This window comes from Calypte anna, chromosome 5A (assembly GCF_003957555.1).
Source record: "Calypte anna isolate BGI_N300 chromosome 5A, bCalAnn1_v1.p, whole genome shotgun sequence".
NCBI classification, from domain to species: domain Eukaryota; kingdom Metazoa; phylum Chordata; class Aves; order Apodiformes; family Trochilidae; genus Calypte; species Calypte anna.
This window is the reverse complement of record NC_044251.1, coordinates 3,884,958-3,912,847: the sequence shown is the minus strand read 5'-3', so window position 1 is coordinate 3,912,847 and position 27,890 is coordinate 3,884,958. Positions and strand designations below refer to the sequence as shown.

Below are 27,890 nucleotides of genomic sequence, written 5' to 3'. Positions count from 1 at the left end.
TCTGCTCCATAACCTTGCCAGGCACTGAGGTCAGGCTGACAGGCCTGTAGTCTTCTGGGTCCTCCTTCCGGCCCTTTTTTTTTTTTCCCTCCCTTTCATAGAATCATAGAATCATAGAATTAGCCGGGTTGGAAGGGACCTCAGAGATCATCTAGTCCAACCCTTGACCCACCGGAGCAGTTGCTAGACCATGGCACTGAGTGCCACATCCAGTCTTTTTTTAAATGTCTCCAGGGACGGAGAATCTACCACCTCACCGGGCAGTCCATTCCATAGCCTGATCACCTTCTCCGTGAAGAAATTCTTTCTAATATCTAACCTAAACCTCCCCTGGCACAACTTAAGACTGTGTCCTCTTGTCTTGTTGAAGGTCGTCTGTGAAAAGAGTCCAGTTCCCACCTCGCTACAGCCTCCTTTCAGGTAGTTGTAGACAGCAATGAGGTCTCCCCTGAGCCTCCTCTTCTTCAGGCTGAACACCCCCAGCTCCCTCAGCCTCTCCTCATAGGGTCTGTGCTCGAGTCCCTTCACCAGCCTCGTTGCCCTCCTTTGGACCTGTTCCAGGACCTCTACATCCTTCTTAAACTGAGGGGCCCAGAACTGGACACAGTACTCGAGGTGTGGCCTAACCAGTGCTGAGTACAGGGGCAGAATCACCTCCCTGGACCTGCTGGTGACGCTGTTTTTGATACAGGCCAGGATGCCATTGGCCTTCTTGGCCACCTGGGCACACTGCTGGCTCATGTTCAGTTTCTTGTCAATGCAGACTCCCAGGTCCCTTTCTGCCTGGCTGCTCTCCAGCCACTCTGTGCCCAGCCTGTAGCACTGCATGGGGTTGTTGTGGCCAAAGTGCAGGACCCGGCACTTGGCCTTGTTGAACCTCATCCCGTTGGAATCAGCCCAGCTCTCTAGTCTGTCCAGGTCCCTCTGCAGAGCCCTCCTGCCTTCGAGTTGGTCCACACTTCCTCCCAGCTTGGTGTCATCTGCGAATTTGCTGATGATGGACTCAATCCCTTCGTCTAGGTCGTCGATAAAGATATTGAACAGAACTGGGCCCAACACTGATCCCTCAACTCCACTTCTTGCAAAGACTTCAAGCAACAAAACCCTCAGCACAAACTTTGTTCCCTCTGGATGCATCTGCATCTCTCTGACTCGCAGCCCACATCTGCCTCTCCACAGCCAATATTCAGCTTGCTCCCCATTAGGTCTTCCAATCTTTGGATGACTGAGGCTACAGAAGGGATGTTTCAGACTACATCAAGGTATAGTGAAGAAAGCAAATATCTGAACTTCACAGAGGGAACTGGTAGGTGCTATCTTTTATACAAAGATCAACACTTTTCTTCTTTCTAATCCAAGACTTCATCACAGAAATACTGCTGTTGTGTAAGTTAAATATCAGTTTTAAGACCCTGGCTGCTTTAGAAACTTGGAGACATAATTAAACCTTAAACCAACTTAAGATGGTGTGCAACAAGATGAGTATAACAACCACATTTACCTTGGTTTAAATCAAATTTTTGATTAAACTTAAAAATCTGCACTGGCTTAATCACACCTATTCAAAACAGCACAATCTCCCTTTTTAGAAAGCCTAAAGGTTTCTTAACTCCCATTGCAAAATATTACTTGGATTTAGTAAATTATCAAGCCTTTTACATCACATTTCCCAGAGGATTTGCAAATCAAGGCCTGACTATTCATTTCACAGCAGCAGAGCTTACACTGGAGAAATGAATATTTTTCAGGTAATGTAAGCATTTAACTTTTGCTCCATCAAACTCTAGACGTGGAAATGCTGGAAGCACTTTACATTTTCCAAGCTCTGTGTAGCATGGAGCATGTTGCCACTTGGATGTAGATGCAGTAAGGAAGACATTGAATTGCCCAAGGCTCCAGGGGGAAAAGCTGCAATTCTCCACACTGCATCAGTCATGGGCACTGAAGTCCACTTAGTGAAGTTCTCTTTTTTCTTTTTTATGGCTGTCACTAAGCTCCCTGGATATTTCCACTAGCTTTTTGAAATGCAGAGCAGCTCACAGCCTGCCTTTTCCAGCAGGGACCTGTTCTGAGATGGACTTTTCCTTCACGCCTGTGTCCAGCTCACATTATTAGTGAGTTTGGAGAGGATGAAGGGCACATACTAGCAAGCTTGCTCAAAGTCAAAAAAGGATTTGGAGAGGAGGCTGTTAAGTACCAAGAACAAACAATTTAGGCAGCACAGTCTCTCCTGTGGGAGGAGTTCCTGCCTACACAGTTCAGGCATGGCCCACTCAAGAACCTAGGAGAAAGCTCTAGGAATTAATGACAAAACTATTTATTTGTGACAAGAAAGCTGAAATACAGTTTACTGCACTGGCTTAACCAGGATTCAAAAACTAAATCAACAAACCACAGTTCAGCATAAACCAATTTAGGCATCTGGATAACCCCCCAGATGGCACATCCAAAATCAGGAGCTGAAGAGGAGGCGGGATTGGGACTAAAGTTTCCCAACTCCACCATAACAATACAGCCCAGGAGAAACATGGCAAGACAAAAAAAAAAATCATCATTTGCATGTCCAGGAAGGCATAAATAGCACTGACTGACTTCTGACTTAAACCTTCCCTAGTACTGAAGAAGGTAGCAAGCAATGGACAAATGCATTGCTCTCCTTCTTCAAATCCTGCCACACAGAAAGGCTGAATGGCAGCACACAATGCTACAGCACTGAGATAAAACTTTGATTAAGACATTGCTGCCTGCAATCCCATCTAAACCAGTCCCATTACTAGAATGAAGATTGGGGCAAGCCCAACATGGGAAGACTAGCTGCAAAGTTATGCCATGCAGCACACAGGCAGGGTAATATCTGATTTTCATGCTACCAAGGTCTGCTTTCTTCACAAAAGAAATTATGGATTTCTCAAATATTCATTTATATAAAATAAATATAAAAATAAATATAAAATAAATATAAAAAGCTGATTTCTCAAATATCCATTCAAGATCACTAAGAACAAGCACAAAAAACCCAGCGTGTTTTCAAATTGAATTCCCCAAGATGTGCTTTCTTCCCTTGGTGCAGAATTGTCATTCTTAAATTATTCAGACTGCATCAAGGAAATATTAACTGAGCTACAGAAAGTAAAGTGACATAACACTAACAAACCATTGTCTTGGTTTGGGAAGGAGAAAGCAGCACACAGCATCTCACACATTGCAATGCTTGGCCAGATTCCAGCAGCACCCTTGTCAGCAGCTCATTATGTCTTCTTGCTGTGATGATCAGCACAGCAAGCCCATCCCTGGCTTCCATGATTAACCAGGCAACAGTACTGTCAGTATGAGGTACTCCCAGCAGCTGCCTGCATAGGAAAACAGTCATTTCTAACACCCTACTTCATAAATATTTAACTTTCTGTGCAGGCAATGAGCCACCTGCAGAGAAAAATCCAAGTGAAAATTGGCTGCAGTGCAAACCCTATGGAACCAGGAAAGAGGATTCCTGGAGTAGCTCTGCTGGGCAGTAATTCCCTTGGACCAAGGAAGAGGTGGCAGCTTCACTGACATTGCCCTATTTCACAGCACACCCCAGAGTGCAGCCCATGTATGACCAGCCAGAAGAAAAGCAAGAGACCAAGTAGGAATTCTGAACAAGATAAGTCATACAGAACATAAGATTTGCAGCTTGCCATTAACAACCACGGAGACATTTAAGTTATGTATGAAATTACCTACTCATCACATTCAGAGGACAATGGGAAGATCATCCCTTCTCCACAAATAGCAGCAGGTGCACTTTTACTCCCTGTACTGATACAGCCCACTGATATTCCAGAATCCTGCAAGCTTCACCCAGCTCAAAACCAGCAACTGTGCAAAAAAAAAAAACAAAAAAAAAAAAAAAAAACAAACCCAACAAAAACCCACCCTGACACCTACTTGAACCACCAGAAGTGCTGCAGAAGCAGGAGAGCAAGCAATGGGGTGCAGCTGGTAGCCACGTGCCTGCTTAGGGGAGTATTCCAGCTATGTGACATGACAGGCTCTGTTTATTTGATTATGCAGTCTTCCCAGCTAGGTTAAATATTGGGATTATTTAAGAGGCACTATTCAAACTCTTATAATTTAAATGAAGTCAGACATATATATTCAGAAGTACCACATCTGGAGGCACCAACAGCTACGAATATTTTCTATCTTCATGGCATGAACATGCATGAATTTGCCCTGTCCACCACAGAGCAACTCAAGTTGGATCCAGTCCATGCTCTTGTGGCTAGGGGGTAAGATTTAGATGGATGATACACCTCTAATAATCATCTTCCCTGGACAAAAATGTGAGGAACAGAGCCAAAGAAGAGCTGCCAGTCAGCTAAGCTGTGAGATGAAGAGATAAACACAGTAGGAACAACCCAAACAGAATGGTTACTACTGATCCAGAGGGTTACTCCTACTGATCCAGGGAGAAAGTCTTAAATTAAGAAGCAGTCTTTCAAGGCATTCAACAGGAGTGATAAATGGAAGTGAAGCACCAAGAAAATCACAGAGGAAAAGGAAAGAGTTTTGCATGAAAGTCTGGATGGCTGATTATCTTGGGACCCATGTAGAAATGAGGTTGAGAGAGCTGCCTTTAAGGGATGCAAAGCTACACAGCTAAACCTGTGCTGAGAGTCAGGAAAGGAAAAGTCCCTCAGAGACAGCCCTCAGGCCAGTATCAATTCTCCTACTGAAATGCCACAACCACTGATTTCTAAAAAACTTTTCCCAGAGCTTTTTTTAACTCCACTTTTAGCATGATGTAGAAATCCATACCTGAGAGAATAAGGGGAAACCTTAGTGTCAAACATGACACTAATGATGTTGTAACCAGACATCAGCTACTTTGACATTTACATGAGATATATCCCAATTTAGAGGGGGCAAACTGAAGCCATTATTGTAGGCAAAATATTTGACTTTCAGTGTAATCAGATGGACAAAACACTTGTGCAAGGAAGACCTAGAGCTAAGATTTGCTTCTCCAATGTGAGTATTGCTTTGTGGACCATAAAGTGCACTATAGAAGAGTTTTAGCACAATTACAAAAACCAACCAAACATGAAAGCATGTTTATGAGAATAAGTACATACCACCAGCTTCAAATAGCCTAAACATGGCAGAATAGATCAAATAAGAATTTACTGATTTTTCACTTATTTTATTCTCACTGAAAACACTGCCAGTTTTCCATGGTATCTTTCATTTGGCTGCCTCCAACAACATCAAGCAGTATATAGGGATGGATCCTTTGGCAGGTTAAGAAATCTCTGCCTTCTGGAATCTGTTAAGTCCCTTAAATAACAGCAATTCAGCTTGGCATCACCTTAAATCACGCTCAAAACATGGATAACTTCGTTTAAGTCTGCTAAAAAGCTAAAAGGCTTGTTAATTGCTTAAAGTGATTACAGCCTACACTCCAACAAGCTTTGTACCCTCCCAATATTGTAAGCTGGTTATGATCTATCAGCTCTTCCACTGGCTTAGATAATTCAGGATGTTTTGAGTCTTTGAGGGAATGCAAATTGCTTAAGCCTTTTAAAGCCTTAAATATCTTTAAAACTGCTTCAAATCTCCAAAGCCAAAGTCACTCTTTAGTTGTGGTTTAACTTATCACTAGCAATTGAGCAGAAAACATTTCATTGACTCAAAGGTGACTCTAAAGAAGGTTTCTTTTGTAGATCTTATGGCAACAAACTCAACCAGAAAAATGCATTCAGAATGGCAGAAATTAACTTAAAAATAAACATTTAAAATTGGCAAGCATAACAAATATATATATATTTTTTAAGTAGAACATTACAATGTTCACACACAAAGCTGCCAAGGTCCAGAAACAAGACCTTGGCTTGGTCTAATCTCAATGAGATACACAGGGCAAGTTTTATATTTTAATCTTCAGCAGTTTTGAAATTAGACAATTTAAGTGTTCTGTTTAGCACACTGGGGAAACCTCCTCAAAAACAAAAACCCACAAAAAACAAAAAACAAAACAAAGAAACAAAAAACAAAACAAAAAAAACACCAAAAAACCACACCCAAAAAACCCAAACCAAAAACCCCAAAACCAACTAACCAAATAAAACCAAAACACAAACAAAAACCCAAACCAAAAACGACCTTTACAAAAATCCTAAATCTACAATTATTACTCAAGTTATTCACAGTTTGTAGACAGAGCTGAGACCATTTAAAGAACCAGGTAGGGAGAATATTTTAAAAAGGGAAAGAAAATGAAGAAACAGTTGTCTGTTTTATTGGCTAGCTGGGTTCACTACAGTCCCTGCTGGAAAACAGCCATAAGGGACAATAAATAAATAAATTGAATCAAAGACTGAAAAATTAAGGATGATCTTATTGGAAAGCCAAGGGAGTAAAGAATTGAACAAGGAAGGTCTAGTACAGACCTGTTAAGAAATGAAAGGTTATAAGAAAGGACATCTAAAAATAAAGATGAGGAAAATGGCACCAGGATGAAAAAAAGGTCTATTCACCAGTGAGGCTAAGGACAAAAATCAATGATGACTCAAAGAGGACAAGATACTGAACTTTCTCTCTGAAGTATCCATTTAAAAAATATACAAGGCTACTTAAGCAATTATGGAGTAAGGAACGAAGCCAGACATAGCAGCTGCCTAAACTCATTAAGAAAATTAAAAAAAAAATTAAGAAGGTAACTTTTTAAATCTTGTACCTGATTTTTAATACTTTACAAAGAACTGAGGAAGTGACAGAAGGCCAAAAAAGCCACCTTAGCAGCATTTTTCTAAAAAAAAGCCATACTTAAATTGAAAATTACTCTCCCTAAGTAATTTTTACCCTGGAATACAGTAAAATAACAAAGAGAAAAAACAGAAGAAAACCACATGCAAGTCAAATAATTGAATGCATGAAATATAATTGCTTTTAAAGAGGGAATTAGAAAAAAAGAAGAAAAGGTGGCATGTGTGATCTGAATATTGAAACATCTGGTATTGTTCTTATAGTACATGGGCATGCTCCTAGAAATATTATTTCCCAATATGAGAACCACTAAGAACCTGTAGAACCCACTGACACAGAAGACAAACTAAGTAGCAGGCCAAGTTTCTTTAACACTGAGCTGTGCATCAGTGTTCTCTTTCATCTGATGAAAACCAAATGTCACTCACTACTACTTTAGCATATCTTGAAGAACTAGGTGAGGGAAATGACCTTGCTAATGACTGGAGACTTAAAAAGCAGCTCTCAGAACTTATCTCTAGGATTCGTAGACATATTAAGTGGAATTTTATGAGGGCATCTTCCACCTCATGTCATCATTCATCCTGGTTATCAAATGCACATACAGAAACAGAAAAAAACACTATCAGAATGGAGATACTGGTTCAAGCCACCACATTATCACCCCTCTTGCATCTGCAATGACTGAGTGTAGCAAGACGTGTAGCAAGACGAATCTTTCTTCAGGGATCGTTGCCTCAAGTCCTTCTTGGTGTCGTGATATAGACTTGTGAGCTGTGCTCTAAGTCTATTGCCCACAAAGTGGAACCAGCAAGATTGTCTGCCACTCAGTGAGCAACCAGCACACTCTCTTGACTAGCTCAGAAGTGAGCTACTCGGTGGGTGTGAGCCTCACCTTTTATTGGCCCCCTGGTCTTGCACATGCTCAATAGGGGGCCTGCCCTAATTGGGCACAGGTGGATTTGATACCAGCTCACACTCACTTCTCAGTAATCAGAGGCGTCTGATTGCTTTGTTCCACTACAACTGAGCCTCTTTGGCACTCAGGCTACTGAGGCTTCCCTGCAAAATTTGGAAATAATTACTTTTGCTTTTTTCTTTAATGCACAAATAAGAAAATCCAACTGTAAGCTGTCAGGATGCATCGTTAGTGCAAAACTGTCCCTGTTCCCCTCTTTTCAGTCTTTTTATAGATGAAAATAATCTTTTATCCTCATTTAGAAAATTCAATGTATCTTAGGGTTAACAGGCAGAGAAAAGTCCAAGACATGCATTTGCTCACTCAGCCATAGTCAAAGGCCACTGTGCAGATGCTGCATTTGAAAAGGCCATTTGCAAGAGGACTCAGCCATAGGCAGTAATCTCATACCCAGCCTATCTAGCTACCCTGGTTAAGAAGTTGTGACAACATTCCCAGTGCAGGGTTGATAACACTTCTCTCATAGTCAAAGGAAGGCAGCTCCTTCTCCTCTCTGTTTATCCTCTAGAAGCTATTCTGAAAAGGCAAACAAAGCACAAGGTCTTATGCTGCTGAAGGGCATCACTGCTAGAGGCTGAAGAGCAGAAAAACATGAGTGCCAGGTAGCTTATTAGATGCTCATCTCTTTACCAGCACTAATAACTAGATGCATGCATTGCCTCCATGATGGTATGAAAGGATATGCAACTCAGAGAGGAAAAAAACCAGCTGGATTGCCATGGATTGCAATGATCCTCTGCAAAACATAGGAGTTTATCATGAAGAGAGTTTTCCCCAAATAATTTCAACTCAGAGGCAGATCTCAGCACAAAGAATTAAAACATGCACACTACATAGTACTGAATCAATTTGAGACTCTCCACACCTTGTTCTCAACAAGATAATTCCAAGGGATGCTGCCTCTGAACCAGATGCCTCTTCAGAGGGTAACTGAATGCCATTACCAGAGGCTCTGTGCTGAAGAAATCCTCTTTCTTGTGGATGCCTGCATTACATAGCCAGACCTAGATATGGTGCTTTGAGTGCTTGCTTGCTTTTGAAACAGTTACCACAGAATTACCTTGGCAATTCTAGAAATTAATTCTATATAATTCTCTAAATAAAATAATTAAATAAAATAATAAATTAGAAATTCAATATAATAGAAGACTGAGATTTTGGGATTTGTATTTTCAAAATCACATGAGCACTGAGCCCTTCCAGAACCTGCTCCTGAGGACGAGTGAGGGCACTAAGTGATGAGGGCACTTAGGATGAAACAAGGAAGAACTGGTATTTGGACACCCTGCCCTTCTTCCCTGGCAGTCCTCAACAAGAGAAGCCAGCTAAGGGCAACAAGCAGCATACAGACTGCTTCTCCTCACTTTTGGTCTTAACCCACCAAGGATGTTTCTGAATGAGAACGCTCTTGTTAGGATGTGACAGGACAATAAAGGTTATGAACACTAAAAAACAAATTCCTTTTGAATTCAGTAGAGGTGTTTCTACTGTACAAGATACTGTGGATTTATTCAGGAAATTAATCAAACCTTGAACTATAGAGAGCCAAGAAAGATACAGAGAACTTTGGTGAGCATTGGTCACAAAGGATGTCAGGCACCGTATGGCGGTGGAGAAGCAGCCTTGGCAAAGCTAAAAAAGCATCAGCAGCCAGACAGAAAAGTCAGTGTGGAGCACAAGAGGTTGGGGGGAGTTCACACTGCTCTGTGCCACCTCCTGTGACAGACACCCAGGCCACAGAATGTTGTAGTTTACTTCATTTGCTAAGTGGAGTGCACTGCCTCAAGTGGTATTCCCAAAGAGAACCCAATTTTCATGTCACACAGCTCTTCCACTGAACATCAGAGCAATACATTTAATGTCTTGATTTAGCTCAGTGGCGTTCACTCTTTATAACATGGGAGCCTTTTCATAGCAGACTTTTGGACTGAACACAAAAATCATCTTGCACCCAAAAGGCACTGACTACTACATGGTAATGTGAGGCCATGTGCAAGCAGATGTCTGGTAGCTGACTCGTGATCCAAGATGCATGCCAAGTCGCTCAGCTGGCAAGCATCTTTACACTGAACCGTGACAAGAATGAACTACAGGACTTTCAAAAAAAGAACAGGCTGACAAAACCTCATACACACTGCAAACTGTTTCCAATACACATCTGAGGGCCACCCACTTTTGGATCATTAGGACTCACCTTTGAACCAGACCCGAGTACCCTTGCTCCAGCCCATCATCACTACAGTTGGTTGAAAAGCAACAAGACAGACATAGAATCACAGAATCATCTGGGTTGGAAAGGACCTCTGAGATCATCAAGTCCAACCCTTGATCCACTCCTGCGGCGGTTCCCAGCCCATGGCACTGAGTGCCACATCCAGGCTCTTTTGAAATATCTCCAGACACGGAGAATCTACTACTTCCCTGGGCAGCCCATTCCAATGGCTGATCACCCTCTCCAGAAAGAAATTCTTTCTAATGTCCAACCTAAACCTCCCCTGGCACAACTTGAGACCCTGCCCTCTTGTCTTGCTGAGAGTTGCCTCGGAAAAGAGACCAACCCCCCCCCTGGCTCCAACCTCCTTTCAGGGAGTTGTAGAGAGTGATGAGGTCTCCCCTGAGCCTCCTCTTCTCCAGCCTCAACACCCCCAGCTCCCTCAGCCCTTCCTCACAGGAATTCTGCTGGATCCCTTCACAGCCTCCTTGCTCTTCTCTGGACCTGCTCCAGCACCTCAATCTCCTTCCTGAGCTGAGGGGCCCAGAACTGGACACAGGACTCAAGCTGTGGCCTCACCAGGGCTGAGCACAGGGGCAGAGTCCCTTCCCTGGACCTGCTGGTCACACTGTTCCTGATCCAGGCCAGGATGCCATTGGCCTTCTTGGCCACCTGGGCACACTGCTGCCTCCTCTTCAGCTTCCTGGCAATCCAGACTCCCAGGTCCCTTTCTGCCACTCTGTGCCCAGCCTGGAGCTCCCCATGGGGTTGTTGTGGCCAAAGTGCAGGACCCAGCACTTGGCCTTGTTGAACCTCATCCCAACATGAAGCATTCCCCAAAGACACACTGCCTGTGATCTATGTGATTCCATTCATTACTCTTAAGAAACTTCAGAACTTGAAGATGCTCTTCTTCCTGTCAGCTTCCTTAATTTTGTCCTCTGTTCCCAGCAGTCAATTCCATGAACCTTCTTCCCAGTGACTTACATAGTGATGGATGTCACCCTGAAATCTAAGGAAGTGTACTATGTCCTTTCTTTACTTCACTCACCAGAATGCAACCCTGCTAGGGGTTATACATTTGGCTAATAAAAATATTTATTCTATCCTTATAGCTACTGCACTGGCTCATGAATTTCAGTCTCTTCTAGGCTTCTTTCAGACCCAGTAGGTACCTTTCCAAGTGTGGAAGAACACTGCTGTCACCATCTCACTTCCCTATAGCACAGCAGCTCTCAGAGCCAACTTGTCAACACCTGCTTAGACATGGACCTTGGGTTCAAAATACTGAAAAAGTGCCTCATGGCTCAGCAGTCCATTCCCACCCCAGCCAGAAGTGTTCCAGTCATACACTTGTATCTCCAAGGCAGCCAGGCTGCATTTCCAAACAGCTAAACCTTTTTAATCCAACCAACCAGCACACAGGCTGCAGAAATCAGCTGGTTACCCATCTTTCTCTAGTTCACAGCCACAACCTAGTTATATTCAATTTATGCCTCTTCATTCTCTAAAAATATATGTATTTAAATACTCCTCCTTTTCTGGAGATTTATGGAAGGCTGTGTAACCCCCTCCTTTTTAGCTCTGCTAAAGACCCCAAGCTGCAGGTTTGAGGAAAAATGTTTCACTGACTACACTAGCAGTTCCTCTCAACTACTGTATGAGTTTAAAGGCAGTTCTAAATATGGATATGCAAATTTTAAAATATTCCAGATTATGTACCTGGTTTCTTCTAAACTGACAGCAACATTCTGCTATCTCTGCTGTTAAGCATCTTGTGTCTTATCCTAGAACTAAATGTTTTGGTTCTACATCCTCATGTACTGATGGCTCAACCACCTATGATCAACTAAACCCTCATGTCTTTTCTCCTTTTCTGTCATTTTACCTACAGAGTGTTATTAGTTACTAAATGAACTTGGTACTATTAAATTCTATCTCATTTCTATAGCTCCAGTCACTTTCAAGGCAATCAATTTCTTGTGCACTACTCTGATCTTTCTCCCCAGTGACAAGACTAATGCCATATCCTCTGCAAATTTATTCAGCACACTCTACAAGGCATTTGTGTAAACAGGATTAATAACCAGCCCCACAACAGGTCCTTAAACAAGTCAGTGACCTCTTCTGTGAAGCAGTCCAGCTCTCACATTGTATTCTTTCCTCTAGCCAGGCCTTCACCTCTTCTTTATCAGATCTTGTTCTAATCCTAATTCTTTAGAAATTTACTGGATTTATTAAAATGCAGAGGTAGTAGACTTGGATGAAGTCCTTAGTTGAACCTCTAATTAAAAATAAATCCATATAATTTTCAAGGGCAGGTATGCAAGCCTGCTATACTCCACCTTAATCAAATGACAGGACATTCAGCCCTGCTTTCCATGGTTTCAATCTTCCTTTCCTTCAACACACAGACTACGTGTAGACATACACATACCCCATAATCACATACCCCATAAATCTATGTACTAAGTTCAGATGACCAATGGAACTTCACCTCCTCCATTTTAATTTGCAACAAAACCTCCCATCAGTGCTACCTTGACGTAGCAATATCACCCAAATAATTTGATTTTAATGACTATTTCATTAGAACTACTTGCATGGTCTCTCATTATGTGCACATGGAGATTATGCCTTTTTGGGGGGGCCAGCTTGTACACCCAGTCTATTCATCTGATCTTCCCTAAGAACATGCTTTTCAAATTCTGTATTTGAGGCACAGATGCTATTCCAACCAGCTGATGTGATCTCTGTTGTACCTGCATTCAAATGCCTCCATTGTACCTGGGAATAAAGACCAAATATAATCATCTTTGTTGTTTGCTACTGATCAGTTTTCTTTGCCAAATGAGAACAGTAGGGGTGTTTTCAACAGCTCAGTGTTTCTTGCTCTCTGATGTTTGCTAGGCTATCCCCCATATACTGCTCAATCAATTGCTGAATCCCTTAATATTTCTCTTCCTCCTTTATTACTGTGTATGGAAACCACACAAATACTTTTTTCACCCACTTTTCAGATTTTCCAACTTCAAACCACGTTTATTAAGCCAAGAACCACTGAGATGGCATCAACACGTTGGGATTTTTCTTTTCTCTGAGGATCTTCCAAGTAATCTGGGGCAGATACTGAAGGAGCAAGCCACTTCTGTTCTGATGGAGCCTTACTCATTCATGTGTTCTGGTAACAGGGTCTCAGTGCAAATTACTCAGCTGTCTGCATATCTACACCTTTGTGCAAAGGTTTCTATGTCACTCCTGCTGCTGTTGGTCTATAAAATGGTGCAGGTGAGAACAGAACATATCAGGTGTCCTGCTCCAAAAAGAACCCACTAGTCCATGAGAGGTCTGCAACAAACACCAGAAGTGGGACACATGTTGAAGCATTTCTGTCAAACCACTAATAAATCTCCCACCTCTACAGTCACCTTGTTTCATATTTATATAAAAATACTTTATTTTTCTTGCAATTCTTCATGATTGCTGCTGTGATAGAAGAGTGCCCTAGCAATGTGGGGATCTAAGGTTCTTGGAGATGCTGCAGAATGGCTGACAGTGCTTCCATAACACACCATGAAAGTGTTCCTGCTATGTGTTTAATTAGTCAGGTGCCAAGAAGCAACAAGCCACTTTGCTTAGGGCTACTGTAAGCACCAGAATGGCAATCTAATGTGGGGTGTAGCAATCCAGGACAGCTACACCAAGCCTGACACTGCAGCAATCAATTAAAGCATCTACCTTCAAGGAAGGCTTCATATCCCTGGGTTCTTGTCCAAGTTCTTCATCTCATGAGCCACAATCAATAGACTAGATCTTAACACTTTATACTGAAAGTAACTTCAGAATAACCCTCTAGAGTTTGGAAAGACAGCCATTACTCCTGAATAATTCTTCTGCTTGGCAAGTACAGCAACTATTCTTGAAGAAAGCCACTAATCCTGGAACACAGTAACTATACCTTATTCCATAATAACATATTGTAGAATTTCATGTATAAATAAGACCTACGTTCATGAGAATCAAAAGGCTGAAGAGTTCTGGCATTCTGTACTACTGAAACTGGAAAATCTGAATTCCAACAACAGATTTCATGAAAAGGCTGAACTGAATTAGTCATGACTACTACTTGATATATTTATTCTGATTTCAAATAGTGGTTCTACACTGACTATTGACTCTCCTCAAGCACCATGTTCCTGATCTTATGCACAACAGATGGAGTCCACACGCATGAGGTAAGATTATCAGCAGTGCTGCAAGTTTTGAGCTGCCTGGTTTCAAGTTACAAGGAACTTCAAAATATGAAGCAAAACCTAAATGAATACCAGAGTAGTAAAGCACCTGGAAATAACTGAAGCAGAGAAATCCCTGAAATGTTCTTGCAGCACTAGAAGCAAAAAGCAGCTACACAAAACAGCAGTTGTACAACACAACTAAGAAAAGGGCATTAAAGGGCAGAGAATTTACAAGAACAAGGAATGAGAGGAATACAAGTCTCACTGCTCAGGTGCCAAGTTATCATCTGTGTCACACCACATCTAGATTGCATATTTACAAAGGAGTAGTTACACCCTTCAAAGGCACTGTATAAACAAGAGAGAGCTAAAGCCTATATAACATATCACTGGGTTTTAAAGTGAGGAAATAATAATGGCAAAAAACTTGGCACTTCATAGAATCTCATCCTTCAGTACTGTAACAACTATCAGGTGAGACTAGGTCAGAAGCTTTCAGCCTGGTTGGTGGACTCAATGGGGTCCATGAAAACTGAGGAAAGCAAGCATATCACTAGCAGCTCAAATTTGCTTTTCTCATTGTAAAGTTTTAGAAAGAAGTCAGTTATAACTCCATGTAAAGCAATCACTTACTCTGGTCGGCAGATCACCAGGTCCCCTTTGTTGGTGCCATATGCCAGTCCCAGACCTGGCTCAGGCAGCCAGCGAGCAGAGTTGATGCTGACGTGTCGTCTCTGGTCAGCAGGCATTGGGTACAGAACGTTGAAAACTCTCTGAAACAATAAAAGGAGATTAATTGACAGTACAATACAGGGCAAGAGAATCAAGGAGGCTCAAACAAACATTTTATCTTGCAAGAGCACAACTGGCCAAGGAGAAACATCTCAGAATCACAGAATCATCTGGGTTGGAAAGGACCTCTGAGATCATCAAGTCCAACCCTTGATCCACTCCTGCAGCGGTTCCCAGCCCATGGCACTGAGTGCCACATCCAGGCTCTTTTGAAATATCTCCAGCGATGCAGAATCCACTACTTCCCTGGGCAGCCCATTCCAATGTCTGATCACCCTCTTTGTAAAGAATTTTTTCCTAATATCCATCCTAAACCTCCCCTGGCACAACTTAAGCCCATGCCCTCTTGTCTTACTGGTAGCTACTTGGGAGAAGAGCCCGACCCCCACAGCTCCAACCTCCTTTCAGGGAGTTGTAGGGAGTGATGAGGTCTCCCCTGAGCCTCCTCTTCTCCAGCCTCAACACCCCCACCTCCCTCAGCCCTTCCTCACAGGAATTCTGCTGGATCCCTTCACAGCCTCCTTGCTCTTCTCTGGACCTGCTCCAGCACCTCAATCTCCTTCCTGAACTGAGGGGCCCAGAACTGGACACAGGACTCAAGCTGTGGCCTCACCAGAGCTGAGTACAGGGGCAGAATCCCTTCCCTGGACCTGCTCGCCACGCTGTTCCTGATCCAGCCCAGGATGCCATTGGCCTTCTTGGCTACCTGGGCACACTGCTGGCTCATGTTCAGCTTCCTGGCAATCCAGACTCTCAGGTCCCTCTCTGCCACTCTGTGCCCAGCCTGGAGCTCCCCATGGGGTTGTTGTGTTAAACCTCATCCCATTGGAATCAGCCCAACTCTCCAGTCTGTCCAGGTCCCTCTGCAGAGCCCTTCTCCCTTCCAGCTGATCCACACTCCCCCTCAACTTAGTGTCGTCTGTGAACTTGCTAACTGGGGACTCAATCCCCTCATCTAAGTCATCAGTGAAGATATTTAAACAGAACTGGGCCCAGCACTGATCCCTGGGGGACACCAACTGGATCAGCACTGTTCAGCACCACTCTCTGGGCCCGGCCCTCCAGCCAGTTCCTAACCCAGCACAGAGTGCTCCTGTCCAAGCTGTGGGCTGACAGCTTTTCCAGGAGAATCCTGTGGGAGACAGTGTCAAAGGCTTTGCTGAAGTTCAGGCAGACTCCCTCCACAGCCTTCTCCTTATCCACCAGGTGGGTCCCCTGATCATAAAAGGAGCTCAGGTGTGTCAGACAGGATATTGCAAGAAACTAATCCAGCATTAGGCAGCTGCTACAAATGTACATAGATGTGGTCCCGGATGTTTAAGAGGCTGGCACACTGCTGCAAAGCAGGAGAAATTCCGACCCCAAGCGAATGTGCATGTCACTATTCAAACTAATCAAACAGTGTGAGGACAAGTGATATAGTCACTGGAAAGCAGGACAACTGGGACTCTTTTGGCCTTCACCTCTCATCTTAATTTAGTATGGAACAGGAAACAAGCAGGTATAGGGTCTTTCAGCATCAAAAGCTTATTGTTTCTATAAAGGAAATCAAACTTTATGCAAAAGTAATTTCTTGACCTTTCCTTTTTTAAAACTCTTAAACAGCCTTCTGAAAATGTTTGCATTTGACCACCTCCCATACTAACAGTGCACAAAGAAAAATCAAAATCCAGAGTTTATGAGAACAACACAAGTACACAAGTAACAAATCCCTTTGTTTAGGTTCCCTTAGAACACCAGACATTTAACTGCCATGGGGTAAAAAGCTGAAGAGCTGCTGCAGGTAGTTGGCATGGCTGCAATCCAGTGCTTCCCAAATGCTGCATGGATGCAGGTTAATGAAAACTGCACATGAAGGACCAATAACAAGCTCTGCTTTCTGGTCTGCACTAGCTTGGTTTCTGAAGTGTATTAAGCTTGAAAAGCAAGAGCAGGTGATGCCTATGCAGATATTCTCCCTTGAGTCCAAGAAGATAATGTCTTTTGTACAGCACAATGCTTTCCTGCCATCCAGCAACCTGAACTAGGCACACTGAGATTCCATTTAGCCAGAAAACATGATGTATATAGATCATAAAAACAAAGGCACAGGAAGTGGAAAGAGGGGCAATGAGCTAAGTTTCACTACCAGCTATAAATAGGGATAATCTGCTTCAGTGAGCCAGGCCATCAGAGCACATTCCATCATGGCTTCAGAAGGGCAGGACTGAAAACTGCATTTATTTCCAAGTTTAAATCATTAACAGAGTTTCTGCAGGTTTCCCTGCAGGTAACACAGACTTCAAGTCTAGATTTTCAGTGGGAAAGATTTCAGGTGAAAGATTTTTCATTAGATTTTCTGTTGGGCAACCATCCATCCATCCATCACAAAAACTTTCTTGAGGCCTTCCCAGCAAAGGGCAGGGTGCTGGATCAGGAAGCAGAATGAGGATATGATGAAACAACAGGATAAAGGTAGATGGGAATGCAGATCAACCACTAGTGCACTGCTGAGGTGGCCTGATGCAATAATTATAATTCATTAGGCTGGTACTCAGCTAGCATAACTATGCATAACCTCTCCTCTGAGGAAGCCATATTAGGGGATATGTCCTATGGATTTCTCTGTATGACAGAAGCTGGTCACTCTTCACTCTGGCTACCACTCAGCAGTTAATGTATCCATGGAAGTTCAGTGCTTGGATGGAGGGAAGAGGTCCTTAGGGGTTTATCTACCTTGTACCCACGTTCATCATATCTGCCCCATTCCCATTCTGCTTTGCTTGCTGGAGGGGGCAGAGGTGGGCAGAGGGGGAAAAAAAAAAGAAGAGAGGGAAAAAAAGTCAGATGTATGATGGCAGCACCTGTTACCACGGAGATTATGGTACTCTCTGAGATGGGGAGGTTGGATTTTGAGGAGGAGGAGGAAGGAGGAAAAAGGGAGGGGCCCACCAGAGCTGGGAGCATAAATTCATAAAATAAGCATTCCAAATCTCTCAAGAACTGCAAGGGTTTTCGAACACATCCTTCTTTGGCAAGTCAGAAACAAATCTTTTCTTCTGAGAGCATCTTTGCAAGGTATTGCAGCTGAAGAAGCTGCCTTCCTAGGCTGGCCACAAGCTCTCCTCCACTGCCATGCCAGTTTGCACAGCCATTGTCCCACAAGCTCCATGAACAGCCATGTCAAGGAGAAGGACTTGCAAGCTACAGCTCAGCATCCAGGTACTCTGCAGTAAATAGCAACCCATGGAAAGTGCTGCCAAGGACATGGATCTGGTTCTGACAAGGTGCAAAAATGCTGTCTGAGGGCAGAATCTCAAACACAAGATGGTACAAAAATTCTGTGTAAGAATAGTTGCTTCATCACTCCACTCCATTCCATTCACTTTTAAACATCTTGTTACCCTGAAGAGCTCCCCTTCCCTGCTGCTTCCCACTCCTACACTTAAAGGACAACTCCATGCAGTGTTAAGGGTGATGACATCGGTGCATGTGGTAATTAGTACATAAGAAGGGAAAGCAGCTGTACTAACATAATCACCACTCCCAGCAGTAACCAGAACCCAGCTAATCAACCTGATGCAGTCATACAGACTGCTTGTTGCAATTGCAGCCATTAGCAAGACCCCCTACTCCATCCACAGAGTGGAAAAAAAAATTAAGTTCCTTCAACATCAGCAGGTCCCTCTATTCAAAGAGGGCCAGAAGGGCCTGCCAGGAAACATTATTCTCCACAGATCACAGCTAATTCCCTTTTTTTTTTTTTTAAACTTCTTTTCCCTTCTTTTTATTTTCCCTTTTTGTTTCCATTGCTAAATGTTAAAATAGTTACTAGGATATTTCAACCAAAGCAGCCAGCCTGAAAAGATGCCACAGAATGACCACGCTTCTTTGACAGTGGGATTTTCCATGCTTTGCAGTTCTGAACTTCTAGAAATAATATTCAAGTTATTACAAGAATCCTCCACTAATATGATTCTCCAGCTTCTAGGTCAAGAGATGGCTGTCAACCCTCAAATGCTCTTAGAACTAGTAATAAAAATGCATAAAGATGATAATTCACCCCTGTCTTTCACTGTGGCTGACTCACAGAGTAGTTGCAGGCCACATGTAACAGTCACATTGATCACCAAAAGTTCAGAAATCAGATTAGAAGGGCTGTTCAAGGACAATAATCTTTAAGGTGCCTACCACACCGTACCACAGCCTTCAGAAAGTTTGTTTTTAACAGGGTGGAATTTCCATTTAGGACAGATATCATATTGTATCACACTTTATCATCCCATAATCACTGCCAGCAGTTTCAGCAAGTTTCCAGGCTCTTTGCTATTATCAAACTTGCTTTTAGCATCACTAGACTACTAATTCAGTAATACAATTGCCCCACTTTCAGTTTTGACAATTCAGTATTTTAGTTGGCAGTTGCATTTGTTTCCAGATGCTGTTCTGAAACAGCATTTTGAATGGTAAGTTTCTTTAACTACAAACATTTTGAAGTCAGAAGAGTGGGAGCTTCAGAAGCTCCAGCAGGCAACATAAGAACAGAAAGCTGTCCTCCTCCTGGCAACAACATTAAACATATGTCATTTCCACAGGCAAAAAAGGTTCTACCCCTTCACTTTAGGTCCACAAAACCCTGCCTGAGTTGCAGAGAACAGCTGACAGACCTAGTTGCAGAAAACCCCAACTCTGGTGATCTACCCACAGTGTACAGGAGATTCCAGACATATTCTGTCATTTCAGGGACTTTATCTCTCCTCTGAGTCTAGGAAATTTAAGCAAGATAAAAAGCCTTTCTCTAGAGTTACTAAAATTGTAGGCACCTAAGCTTCCACACAAAAGATGATTCTCATATGAAGGGAAAGCAATATTCACTAAAGCAGCAACCAGGTGCTTCCATTCTACGTTCCTGTAACCAGGTGTGGTGAAAGATTTGGTTGAATAATTTATGTCTGCACTTTTCTGTTCCAAAGACCTCACTAGAAGCACCAACTTACCTCTTTGGCGTGTCCTTTCCATCCTCCCTGAACAGGAGTAAGCACATTCATCATCTACTGGTCTCTAAATTGGAAAGATACAGATTTGGTGGATGGACCACTCAATGCATAATGAATTGGCTAGATGGTTGCACTCGTAGAGTAGTGGGTCAACAGCTTGATGTCCAAATGGAGACCAGTGACAAGTGGAATTCCTCTAGTCAGTACTGGGGTAAATGCTGGAGCATCTCTCCTACAAGAACAGGATGTGGGCTGGGGTTGTTCAGCCTGAAGAAGAAAAGGCTCTGGGGAGACCTCAGAGTGGACTTCCAATACCTGAAGAGGGCCTAAATGAAAGCTGGGGAGCATTTTGTAAGTGCATGTAGTGACAGGACAAGGGGTAATGCTTTTAAACTGGAAGAGGTTAGATTTAGGTTAGACATTAGGAAGAAATCGTTTAGTGTGAGTGTGGTAAGACACTGGAAGAGGCTGCCCTGAGAAACTGTGAATTCCCCTTCCCTGAAGTGTTCAAGACCAGTCTGGATGGGGCTTTGAGCAACTTGGTCTAGTGGGAGGTGTCCCTGCCCACGGCAGGAGGGTTTAATCTAGATGATCTTTAGGTCCCTTCCAACCCAAACCATTCTATGATTCCATGACTCTATGATACCGAACTCCCTAAAGCTCATTTAATCACTTGGCAGTCACTTCTTCAACACTGAATTCAGTAGGGGAGAAGATGGCTCAGAGAAAACAGGGCTGTAAGGTGTGAGGAAAAGGACAAAATAGGGGCCCAAAATGTTTAGCAAACAAGCTGCATGTGGACTGCTCAGGCCACTTCAAGTCCACTGCTGCCGCTCCTCCTCCAACTTCTCAGTGCCAGCACATCAGGACTATAGCAGCTGTCAGCCACTGGTGAGGTATTAAACTAAATATTTACTTATGGCAGAGAGCCAGGAGAGGTTGCGTGACAATCAGCAGCCTCAAGAAATCATTTCTGATTATTTCTTCCTCACCTTCAAGCTGCTGTACTTACATGGAAGAAAGGGACCCAGGGCACAACATACAAGCATAGAGCTAGATGGTTCGTACCTGCCCTAGAAGAGTAAGCAAACTTTTTCCTAAAAGCCTCTGCTCTGCAAAGCCCTGGTTAGTGACCTAGTGTTTCCCTCTTCCCCTCCCACTCTGTGCCAGGGAAGCCCCTACTATTTAAAGATGTTCTTCAAATTCCACCTTTTCCCTCCATTTCTGAGGTGTGCTGGACAGGGCAATCACCAGGATGCTGTCAGTCACCAGAGCAGCAGGAGGCTGCCCCAAGCCTGTGCTACTGCTGCCAGCTGGCAATGCTCTTGCTCTGCTTTCCTGGGCTGAGCAGCTCCATCCCTGTCCCAAGCAGGGGCATCACATCATCAGCACAGCCATCCCTGTGCTCCAGGCCTTCACATCTCTAGAGAGAATGATGGGAGGCAGGGGAGAGCTGAACGCTATTTATTCGTCAGAATGAGACCTTTCTTCTCCTCTCTGGCATTCAAGAAAGAAAAAAACATGTTTTGAAGCTAGAGGAGAAGAGAAAGTTGGCAAAAGTGGTATGGTAACTCAGCAGGAACTCATGCTTTCATCTTATTTTAAGTTAATAGAGACATTCCTGCTCTCAGCTAGATGCATTGCCTTTCAAGGTGCACATAAATTTCAAGTCATTACCCTTGCTTAGAGCAAGCAGTAAACTGGGCTGTTAGATCAACCTTGATAAGGACTGCAGGGGGAGGAGGTACAGCTGGTTTTTGTTTACATGGGGAAACCTTTTCATCTGTGAAACTCCACCCTGACAGGTTAAGGGAGAGAAAAGGCTGGAGCAGACCAGGTGGGTTTATGAGGCACCAACCTAAAATTTAATTACTCATTTTCAGCTGAATCAATGCTGCCACCAGAAGCTGACCATGAAAACACACAGGAAGAAAAACATTTAATGTGTTAAGCCCAATAGAAACCTCTTACTGGGATGAGTGGCAAAATCCACAGCTTCATGGCCACTGTGACCTGGGTTGCAAAGCAAAGTTCTTCAGAAAGGAATATTGATCTCTGCTGGATTGGGCTAAGTGTACTGGCAGCCAACATTCAGATTTTGTGCCAGCACAGATCTTAAGTTTATGGTGGCAAAGTGCTCTTCATGTGGGTACAGATTATACCACCAAAGTAATTGTGGAGCCTGTACTGTTTTGCCAAGTTAATTGCAGATGTACAAGACCTTCTGGCAGGTGCAGGTACACTTTAACAAACTAAGTTACATGGCCTATGAAATACAGATACTAAAAACACAGCCACTCCACAATACCAAGTTCACAGAAATCACACTCTGAGTTGAGGCCTATGTACAGTATGAATTTACTCAAAGAGCATTTCAATAAAAATGCAGAAAGCTACAAAGTGCAGAGCACTTTGTGCTATAATACTAGAATAGCACTCTGTACTATTTTGCAGAGCAGCAGATGAGGTGCAGTGACAGGATGAAGGCATAAGCAGAGCAAATCTAACAGCAGTTCACCTAGGGCTGCATCCATTTTCTATTTCCCCATCTGCTTTCATCTTCTGCTCCACAACCCGACCTTAAACAAGAACCTGAAGTTTCAGTTCATCTTTTTTGATTTCAGGCACCTCACTGAGAGTGGACAGTCCCTAAATAAATGACTTACCAGTTTTTTTGCCTTACTCATCCCAATAAAGCCTTGCCACTGAAAGATCTTATCTAGTATATTTTTTAATGTGTTAACGAATTTATCTCTGACACCAGGATATCAGCTAAGTTCCAATGAAGCATCTACTACTCTAATGTAAGCAGTGTATGGCCTTTGTCTAGCTGCCAGGAAGCCACCTGAATCACTGATTTCTATACTGCTGCCAAGGAGTTTAAACATTAAGGTCCAGAAACATAACATGACATCGTAACCTGATCCCCTTAATAAATAACACTATTGCTTTTTTGCTTGGATTACATACTTTACTCTGCCTTCTATCTATAAATTACACAAAAGATGTGGAAATTGTGTCTTACAGTGCCACAAACCCCAGTGCCCTTTTGCAAAAGCATTCAAGTCTGGCTTCTCTAAAGCAGAAAACCTTGAATGCAAAGCAGAACAAACACAAAACTGACCAATGGCTCAAGACATTTATTCATATGACAATGTGCATCAGTATTTCAAATAAGGCAAATCTCCCCTTTGTATGGAAGGCATCTTCTGTATCTACGTGCAGATGAAAAGAACATGTATTCCCCATAATAAGAGGGGAAAAAAAATGTTGTTTTTTTTTCTCTCAGTTTCTTCTTATTTGTCCTGTTGGTATATGCTGCTCTGAACCCCTCCCCCCACAGCTGATTCCTGCCAACATACACATCTTCCCATTAGATCTTCTCTGTTAAAATGGAAGAAGGAAAAAACAATGCACTTATCTTTTTGGCTTTGTCAGTCTTATTCTCAAATGGATCTAATGCTCTGTACAAATAAAATTTATTTCAACTCCATTTATATTTCCCAGATGCAATAGAATCGTATATGAAATTCTTCTTCAGTCTTTACCAACACAACAAACCTCTTTCTGCACCTTATGTCAATGCAGAAAATCCCAGCTCTGCTTTCTGAGCCACAGGGAACGAAGTGAATGATAATTAACATTAATTTTCAGCAACGGCTGAAACCTTAACTGAGCACACTTGATTTAATTCCTAAAACAGGACAGCACCACAAGGTTCTGTTGGATGGACAGAGAAACTTTACGCCACAGTAAAACACTGTTGGTTCTTCCTGACCATACCTAATAACATAGTTTATTTCTGATATTTCAAATCAGGATAAGTCTCATTACAGCATTCCTAACCCTTTCTTCTTTTAAGATAGCTCTTGGGATTATCACCTGGTACTTAATCTTACAATCCTGCCACGGAACTACTATATGAGCAAGAGCTTTGAAATAACTGCTGGGAAACTTCAAGACACTAACAAAAACCAGGTTTTATAAAGAAACAGATCATCTTCAGTAACAAAGCCCTCACTTGTAAAAATAACACACTTGAAGTGAAGTGGTTTATTAATTTACTACCTTTCTCCCAACAGCTGCAATCCCAGAGTAATTCCTCCAAAAAGCCCTTCCAGAACTGCTCAAAGCCCAGCTCTGAAACCTAGGGCTGAGTAAGCAAGAAATTGCTAAACAAAACAGTTGTCCTTTAAAGTGCACATGTGTGCCATGAAAGAAAAGAAAGAGGAAAGCCAAAGGGGGTGTTAGCATGACAGACAATAAATACATATATATATATATATATATATATATACACAATGCAGATGCAGCAGTGAACTGAACTGTGCAACCAGGAATCAGCCCCCAGCTATTGCTATCTCTTGCAAAAATCACTCACAATCGGAGTTCTGGAACAAGCTAATAAAAATATGGTCACTCCTATGGCATGAGGAATGACAAGCTTTGTAATTTTTGCCTGAACTCGGATTGCCAATCAAAAGCAGTACCTGTGAATTCCCTATTAAATGCCACGCTGAGCCTGTACTGCAAAACTTACATTATGTTAAAGATCTAATGGTAAGAGCAAAGGATTCCTGCCCAGCTGCCACTCCACCCAATTCTCCCTCTGCTGAGCATCAATAGAAAGGCACACAAGATCAAGTGTCAACAAAATGTTGATGACAGAGCTACATACACCCTTATCTAGGTGAAAAGCAGCTGTCATCCAGCTGCCTACACATCTGGAAGGAATAAATACTAAAGGAAAGAGTTGGCTTAAATTTAATTCAAGAAAGATGGTAAGAAGTACTGAAGAGAAAATTTTCATCAGACTGCAAATCTCTTCTCAGCCTGTGGCCAGTTCAGTGCAAATCTGGTAATAATTCACCTTGGCTTCTGCTTCCCTCTACCATAGAATCATAGAATCATAGAATTAGCCGGGTTGGAAGGGACCTCAGAGATCATCTAGTCCAACCCTTGACCCACCGGAGCAGTTGCTAGACCATGGCACTGAGTGCCACATCCAGTCTTTTTTTAAATGTCTCCAGGGACGGAGAATCTACCACCTCACCGGGCAGTCCATTCCATAGCCTGATCACCCTCTCCGTGAAGAAATTCTTTCTAATATCCAACCTAAACCTCCCCTGGCACAACTTAAGACTGTGTCCTCTTGTCTTGTTGAAGGTCGTCTGTGAAAAGAGTCCAGTTCCCACCTCGCTACAGCCTCCTTTCAGGTAGTTGTAGACAGCAATGAGGTCTCCCCTGAGCCTCCTCTTCTTCAGGCTTGGGCAAAATGACTGCACAGAAATAATCTCAGATGTAGACTCAGCCATCATTTTTTCTACGTAGTTAACACTATGTACCCAACTGCACAGAAATTAATAGTGGCTACTGTGGGGCAAATGGGCTCAAGGCCTTAACCAAACAGCAGTTCTGATACTGGACCCCATATTAAATAAAAAAATCTTGACTCTCAGCTTCACACCCCATCTGAATAGATGTCAGGTGTCTTTTCTTCACATAGTTTGCTGAAATTGACACTGCTCACATGTTTAACCATCACATGCCATATTAACACAACATTTTATTAAGGGATTCCAATGAGTTTTAAGTTTTCACAGTTTCTTGCAAATTCTGTCTTAGCAGTCCTTATGCAGACATGGGTGAATTGGTCAAGATACCAATTTAACTCTTACAACATACCATTCCTGCATCTCTACTCAAAGGTGTATATCTGTGCAAATCTCCATGCCATCTGCAACACCAAGGTGGCTTTGCCTTTTCCAGGTATACAGAGTACAGCTCTTCCTTACAGCATCCTACACAAAAAGTGCTTACAAGATGAGTTTTGGATATGCTCTGTTTTAATAAAGATATCTGCTTGCCACTATCTGCTGACACACAAAGCATATAGAACTATTTGGCCTCAACTATACTACTATGCTCTACTTTACATTAAAAGGAGAGATTTCCCATATCATTAAAAGGAGAGATATCCCAGAGTCAGGCTCTGTCTCCATGTCCTCTTCCTAGTACCAACAAGCACACACAATCTTTGACCTTGCTTGGGCTTTTTCTAGACAAAGAAAACTCTACTTAGTTCAAGTTTTGCCAACAGTGAAAAATTTCGTTGGGTAGCAACTGAAACCATTATTTGCAGTTCTACTTACAGTTGTCAGAAGCTCCCTCTGTTGATCTGAAGTTGTCAAAATCTCTCTCAAAGAGATACACAAGAAACCACACTAACCAGCATGCTTTTCCAATAACATAGCAGGAAGTTGTTAATCTCTCTTGCAAACTGCTCTTGTTTTCAGAAGCCCATTAACTTGTATGAACTTTTCCACTGGAGGTCATGTGTTACTGTAAGCTATCAATTTTCCTTTAATTCCACCAATCAATTTTCTTTCAATATTATCAATGGTTCAGACAAGTTCTTAACTTGCACAGCCATTTGCTTCCAGGCTTAAGGCTGCAGGAACATTCACAGCTCATGCAGAAAGCCCATAAGGTCTGGCAGTGACATTTGCAGGCTGCGTGTGACCTACTGACACTTGTGTGAAGCTCAGAAGCCAACAGCACTCAATAAAATTGTGCAGCTTCTCCCATATTCTCTACATTGTCCTTATTAAAAGATGATAAGCTGAATAAACCCTTGGCTCTGTGATAGATCTCCACATGCCTTCCTGCTTCGGGCCCTTCATCCTACAGTGTTTGGGATTCCATCTGTTTACAATGGAAGTGTACACTGTATTCTGTTCCATCTAAGCTACTGATCAACCACTTCAGTGGGATGCTTCCCAAATACTCAAAGTCTTGTCAAGAGCTAATTCCAGATCTCCACAGCCTGAATTCCCTTCCAGATTCAAAGCACAATGAAGTATTTGAGACGGGGCTTGATTAAGTAATCTTCCTTATCCCCATGTATTGCACAACTTCCTCTTCAGATTAATCACATTTTTCTATCACCTTGCTCACTTTTTGTATCCTCATCTGATGCTCAGCATTAGCTTCCTCTGGGTAAAATAAAAACTTTAAACATTGCAAGGGCTTCAAAACTTGTGAGTGCCAGAAAGAAAACCTTCTGGCCTTCTTCCTCACGAATACCCCATGCTAACAGATTCAGGTCAATATGATTCTTATTCTTCTACATTTCTATGGAACTCAGGCTCCAACAAAATTTCTAATTTAATGTTCTTCTAAGTTATTTAATCTCAGTATACTCTTGAAACCAAATGGAATTGAGAAATCACCTTAGACTGAAGTAGCTTGAAAACAGACCCCCTTCTTTTGGGGAGCAGCTCCACCTATGCTTTTGAAAGAGTTCCTTCTCCAAACTTCCCATTTCTGAAACTCAAGTATTTCCAGCCAATTCCCAGTACCACTCCAGGCTAGAGATCATGCTAAAAAGAATTCCTTCCCTGTATTCTCCAGCCACACACACACAAAACAAACAAACAAACAAAAATCAGAAAAGTTATCTGGCATTGCAAAAAAAGTAAAAACACAAAAAAGAAAAAATTAAGGTTATGCATACCAGTCTTGTCAAAAGCCAGCAGTACTAGAGAGCTTTTTAAGCCTCACTCTGAAAAACAAACATTCTTTGGCAAAGACAAGTTTCCATCTGAGATGCTAAGCAGATCAATCTTAAGAAAGTGAATAGAAAGACCATGAACTTCTCTAGAGGTCATGACTCTATCATATTTGATGACATTTCTCTACTTCTACTCCACCTCTGAGAACAATTATTAAATGTCAAATCACATCAGCCCTGACCTGTAAAATTCCACCCAGTCTCTCTGCTCCTAATATCAGGAGCAAGGTGTATACAGACAATGTATGCTTGTATAACCAAAATGCTCTTAAGTACAATCCAAAAGTGCTCTAGTTACTTGGGACAACATTTATTCCCAACTCTGAAAATTATACCAGCAGCCAGAGGATTTCTAGGTGCACTTAAATGTATTAGA

The 27,890-nt window shown here is 42.4% G+C and overlaps 1 protein-coding gene across 4 annotated transcripts in view; it reads right to left on the bottom strand.

The window, feature by feature from the left end:
* AMBRA1 (autophagy and beclin 1 regulator 1) overlaps positions 1–27,890 on the bottom strand; it is a 148,082-nt gene that overhangs the window by 15,479 nt on the left and 104,713 nt on the right. For all 4 annotated transcript variants that reach the window (XM_030451889.1, XM_030451888.1, XM_030451891.1 and 1 more), the window contains one exon: positions 14,807–14,946. In XM_030451889.1, the coding sequence (XP_030307749.1) occupies positions 14,807–14,946 (140 nt within the window). The remainder of the gene's footprint in view (positions 1–14,806; positions 14,947–27,890) is intronic.